The sequence below is a fragment of the Muntiacus reevesi genome, chromosome 14 (assembly GCF_963930625.1).
Source record: "Muntiacus reevesi chromosome 14, mMunRee1.1, whole genome shotgun sequence".
NCBI classification, from domain to species: domain Eukaryota; kingdom Metazoa; phylum Chordata; class Mammalia; order Artiodactyla; family Cervidae; genus Muntiacus; species Muntiacus reevesi.
The window spans coordinates 29,876,715-29,882,714 of NC_089262.1; the positions used below are offsets into that span (position 1 = coordinate 29,876,715).

Genomic DNA, 6,000 nt, shown 5'->3' on the forward strand with positions numbered 1-6,000 from the left:
AGGTGAAGGGATGAGGCTGTGCTGAGTGACTGAGTCACTCAGTCGTGTCTGATTCTTTGTGGACCCCATGGGCTGTAGCCAGCCTGGCTCTTCTGTCCATGGGGATTTTCTAGACAAGAATACTGGAGTGGGTTGCCTTGCTCTCTGCCAGGGGATCTTCCCAACACAGGAATCGAACTCAGGTGTTCCCACTGCAAGCAGATTCTTTACTGTGTAAGCTACCAAGGAAGCCCAAGCCTTGTAAGCTACCAAGGCTACCAAGTGGGCAGCCTCTGCCTTCTCCAGGGGATCTTCCTGATCCAGAAAGTGAACCAGTCTATTGTACTGCAGGCGGATTCCTTACCAACTGAGCTACCAGGGAATCCAGAAGGGATGAGATGGATCCACTAAACCCAGCATGGCTATCACATATGCCAGGGGTGGAGGGCAGGTAGAGTTACCTTTAAACATAAAGACAGAAGTTGCAGGACTAAAATTCCTAGAAGCCAATAGGGACTTTTCTTTAAAAAAAAAAAAAAAAAATTCAGAAACATGCTGGAGAACATTTTGGCAGTGAACCCTTTGACACTTATTTGAAAAACATTTGGAATTGTTGGGCCTAGATTTAAATATAACACTTTCCCCTTTGGGCCTCCTCCCTCCCCTGGAGTGTGCAAAATGCATCTGCATTATATTAATAAATTAATCAGACCGCTGCCATAGAAGTCACAGGAATACTTTCTTGACAGCAGCAACTTTGTCCTGGCACTAACAAGGGAACTCCTTAACAGATAACAGTCCTTTCTCCATCTTGTAAGCGGTCATGATGACCCACTACTTGCCTTGTATGTGAAGACCTAGACTATGTAAACTGTCAGTACGTCATTAGATGTACAACACTTTGTCTCATATATAACTGTGCTTTGACCTCTGATGGGAGGAATAGTTCTGAGAGCTCTCTGAGAGACTGTTTCCCAAATTATAATCTTTAGGTTGAATTGAATAAAATTCTCTACTTCTTTCTTAAATTGGCTATTGATTAATTAATCAATTTTTTGTCAACAGGAGCAACTGCAGATCATTGAACATGAAAGTGTCCTGATCAGAGCTGTCTTTTAGGAATATGACCCTGGAAGCTGTGTGTTAGCACAACTGGGATAGGAAAAAATTAGAGACTGGAAAATCAGTTAAAGGGTAAGTACGAAAGCTCAGACAAGATACAGTGAAAGCCTGAAATGAGGTCACATGAAAATTACACATGAATTATATGCTGGCTGAAACCACAATATGCTAGTATCAAAAGAAAACCTCAAGACATTTTATCAAACTCAACAGAAATACTACCATGTGTTAACCCTGGAAAAGTTCCCCAAATACAGAGCTCTTTTAATATTAGAGGCAGCAAAGCAAAGGTTGTTAGGCCAAGACTAACACTGATATAAACTGGGAAGGAGTGACCACGTTGTCCCAAGTACTTAGAGCAACAAAACTCTCAACGTGTCAGGTTCAAAAGCCAAAAGCCTCCCACAATATCATAATTAATTCCAGCAAATTATGATATAGCAGTAGGAACTGTTGGATTTAAGTTAGGAGAATGCAGTTTGAATCTCTATTCTGGGACCTTCCTGCTGGTAAACAAAGTGATCACGGGTCCCAGACAGATGGGCTGGCCTCCTGCTCCTCCAGGCCCCTCTCTGCCGGGCAGTCCCATTCTTCCCAGTGTTCACTATTCAAATATTTGCACAAACAACAAATTGTTGACTGAATGGCTTCTGTGAGCAGGCCTGCTTTTGGCTGTGGGGATATAATCTGAACAAAATTCAAGATTCTGCTTCTCATGGGACATACCTGACCATGAGAGAAGACGGAATACATCAAAACATAAAATAAAAATACCTTGGTTGGGCCTTGGAGAAAATCAAATAGAGTCCCCACATCTAGACCTAAAAATGCTCCCAAGGACAGGATCATGCTGTTTTCTTGTGGATGACACCCCAATCCTAGTACAATCCCAACTGGAAGGACAGCAAGGAGATCAAACCAGTCAGTCCTAAAGGAAATCAATCCTGAATATTCATTGGAAGGACTGATGCCAATACTTTGGCCATCTGATGTGAAGAGCAGTCTCACTGGAAAAGATCCAGATGCTAGGAAAGACTGAGGGCAGGGGGAGAAGGCGGTGACAGAGGATGAGATGGTTGGATGGCATCACTGACTCAGTGGACATAAGTTTCAGCAAGCTCTAGAAAATAGTGAAGGACAGGGAAGCCTGTCGTGCTCCAGTTCACGGGGTCGCAAAGGGTCGGAGATGACTGAATGACTGAACAACAAATGGAGCTCTAGAAATGCATGTTGAGTGTTAGTAGCATTGCTCTACATGAAGGGCCCAACAGCGACCAAAGAAGGCCAGCAACGGCCCCAAGAAGTGTCCTCCTGGCACGGCATTTTCCAAAACAGGAATTTGAGGATTTGCTAACTCTTTATATAACTAAGAAATCTCTGGGACTTTCCTGGTGGCCCAGTGGCTAAGACTTTGAGCTTCCAATCCTGGAGGCCTGGGGTTCAATCCAGTCAGGAAACTAGATACCACATGCTGCAACTAAAGGTCCTGCTTGTTGCAACTTAAGACCCAGTGTAGCCAAATAAATAAATAATTTTTTTTTTAAGAAATCTCTAAGACTTGGGGCTTTTTATTTGCTTGGTTTGTTCCTATTTCTGTTTTTAAATGTGGTTCATGTGATTCTTGGGACATTTGCCACAGAATCATCTGAGAAAGTCATTAAAAACACAAATTTCTGGGCCCCACCCCAAACCTGCTGAATTAAAATAACTGGAAGAGGGGCCCAAGAAGCTGCAAACTCCTAAGTAGTGTTGATGCTACATATTACTGACTAAAAAACAAAACTAAATATGAAGTCTACAAGGCCTTTTTTCATTTCATTTGTAAATGTCTCCACATACGGCTCTGCAGAGAGCTCTCCTACAAACTTCCTTTGCATAAACTCCACAGCTTGGTCACAAGAGGAATGCCCTGGAAGACAGAGCCCACGTGATAGGAGTGATGCATCAACAGATCTATTCATTCAAAAAATCTGAGCGCTGAGACACTGGATGGCTTCAGTGGAAGGGCTTCCCTGCCCAGGGACCTGAAGGATAGACTTTCTGGATATTCCCTACCTGTGAAGAGCGCATGGTAGTGGAGGCCCCTCTCCTTATCTCGATGAGTGCAGACATCAAACAAGTAGGCTTTGATGGGCCCATCAATGAAGTCAGCAGCAAAATCAAAGAGAACCACACCTATCATGGTGATACTTATGGCCCAGATCGGCTTCCTCCTTGAGTCAGCAATTAAAGCTAAAAGAGAAACAACCGTTGGTCTCCTAAATCCTGGTTTAGAATGATCCACATTTTTATTTCCACCCGAACTTCCTGTCTTCATATTATCTCCCTATACTTTCGTTGTGTTTGCTCTTCCAGATAAAAAATAGCTTCATTATTTTTTCAAGTTTTAAAAATCATGCAGGGAATGTCCAGAAAAGATAGCTCTCTGGAGACAGAAAGTAGATTGAGCAGTTACCTAGAACTGTGGGGGAGAAGGAAACGGGGAGTGACTGTTAATGGCTACCAGGTATCTGTTGGGGGGAGATGAAACTGTTGTGTAATTAGATAGCGGTAGTGGTTATACAACTTTGAGAATATACTGAAAAGCACTGAGCTGTTCACTTTTAGATGGTGACTTTTATGGTATGTGAATCATCTCTCTTTTAAATAAAGCGGTTTAAAAAATTATACGTACTAACTGTAAACCACACCAACCATACAGGGAAGCTGGGGAAATACTTCAAGATCCCAGGTCCAAGAGATGGTCATCCTTCAGACATCCCTTTATGCACAAAAATAGAGAGAGGTGTGCATCTGTGCCCTCATGTAGTGCTTCTCAGACTTTAGCTCCTTAACCATTATCGGGATGACTTCTTAAAACAGATTGTTGGGCCTCACCTACCATGAGTCTCCTATGATTCCTCAATAGGTGGAAGGTATGGCCTAGGAATTTTCACCTCTATCAGCCTCCAGTGAGGCTGATGCCACAGGCTGAAGGGCTTTGCTTGGAGGAGCACTGACTAATGAGACCAGGTTGTAAATGAGCATCTTTTAACCAACTCTTTGCCTTTCAGTGGATGAAGAGCAACATCACAATTTTAACACCTAAATGATATTCATCCTATGACAATACCACTGTTCACTCACCCCTCATAACTATTTCTCGGGCTTTCAGTTTATTTTTTAGACTTAAGAAAATGTGTAATATATGCACCTGACTTTAAAAATTCAGTACAAAAATAAGTGAAAAACAAGCTTAACTTCCCCCTCTCACCCCCAGGCCTTTAGCACCCTACCTTAGAGGCAAAATTTCTTTTCAGGTATTTTTTAAAATAAATTCTTCCAGAAATATACTACATTTATAGATTTATGCCCATGTTTAAACATATAGAGATGATAACTGATTATCACGGCTTATTATCATCCATTCTGCTAGCCTGAGAGTTAAAGGCCAGAAAATGTGTGCTATTTTTAAGTTTAACAATTCTTTTTTTCAACGCAATATATACTACCACCAATTACTGATTAACTGGCGGCTGTTTAATGGCTAAAAAAAGTGCTCACCATCAGGTCTATGTCCAGGATTTGCAATGAAAAAACGTCCCTTTGAGCTGCCAAGCCAATGCCCTGTACCTGTTACAAGACTCCACATAAAGTTGTGAACATTATTAATTCTTCTTTGGACACACAGGTACATTTTTTGGAAAAATTTATGGAGCCATTAGGCAGCTGGTTAATTTGAGAAAGTCCTAAATAAGGTATGGTGGGCACACACACAAAACCCCATAATTCATAAACATGTAACAATACATAATGTAATAAAATAGGTAAAAATATAATCCCATTTTTAAGTTCTCACAACAATTAAAAAATAATGTATCCTGAAGTTTCTAAAAGTAAAGGTGCCTAACTACAGAATCTGGGGCACTCAAAGGTGGAAATTCAATGTAACTTAGGATAGGGAGTCAGTTTTAACCATTTTTTACTGTCACAGAAAGAACTTTGCATGCTCCCTGTCCTGAGTTGCATAACAGGACCTTCTCCCACCCAGCCTACCTGGCGCAGCCCACTGACCTGATATGATCGCGTCCCCGTTGAGGTACATGGCCATGCCCAGGAGCATCATGACGCCCAGCGTGAGGATGTAGGGTCTCCGGCGGCCCCACCGGGCCCGGCAGTGGTCGCTGGCCGATCCCACCACGGGCTGCAGCAGGAACCCCAGGATGGGACTCAGGAGCCACACCATGCTATACAGGCTCTTGGGCAGACCCACGCTGAGCAGCACCGGAGTCACGTAGGCCGCCTCCACCGCATAGCAGAACTCCCGGCCGAACATGGCCATGCTGTGCATAACCAAGCTCCCCGTGGGTCTTTTGGGCAGCTCTGCAGAGCCCAAGAGGCCCTCCTCATCAAGGGATTTATAGGTGTGTAGGGCAGACTGCCCGCTCTTGTCGCCCATGGCCACTGGGCGAGGAACCTGCCTGCAAGCCCACCTCCCTCTCTGCGGCCCTGGGGTTCGCCTTCCCAGCTGGATTTGACATGGAGCCGGGCCGCACCGCCCGCTGAGACGGTCAGGCTGGGGGAGGGGCTCAAATTCTTTCATGCCTCTAAGATCACAAGTTATGATGAGAAAGAAGGGGGCGGGGCCAGGAAAGCATGACGGAGATTAGCCAGCTGGGAGCCCTCTGGCTCCTTTGAATGTGTTTCTAAAGGAATCTTCCTTTGTACTGTTCTCTCTCTGACTCTGCCTCTCTTTCTCTCTTTCCATCACACACACACACACACACACACACACACACACACATTTACACACAATCACACATAGCTTTGAGACAATAAAGCCCTATAATGTAGATGTTAAGTATGAAGGAGTCAATATTTTTTCTAAACTTTTTCTGGGTATAAATATTCTGTCCTTCC

At 43.6% G+C, this 6,000-nt stretch overlaps 1 protein-coding gene across 1 annotated transcript in view; it reads right to left on the minus strand.

Moving 5' to 3' along the window:
* The window catches only part of SLC45A2 (solute carrier family 45 member 2), a 34,091-nt gene extending 28,498 nt beyond the window's left edge, over positions 1-5,593 (minus strand). Inside the window, exons 1-2 of the mRNA XM_065905475.1 lie at positions 5,155-5,593; positions 3,157-3,333 (exon numbers count right to left, since the gene is read on the minus strand). Coding sequence (XP_065761547.1) covers positions 3,157-3,333; positions 5,155-5,539 — 562 coding nt within the window. The 5' untranslated portion in view covers positions 5,540-5,593. The remainder of the gene's footprint in view (positions 1-3,156; positions 3,334-5,154) is intronic.
* Positions 5,594-6,000: the final 407 nt, after the last annotated feature.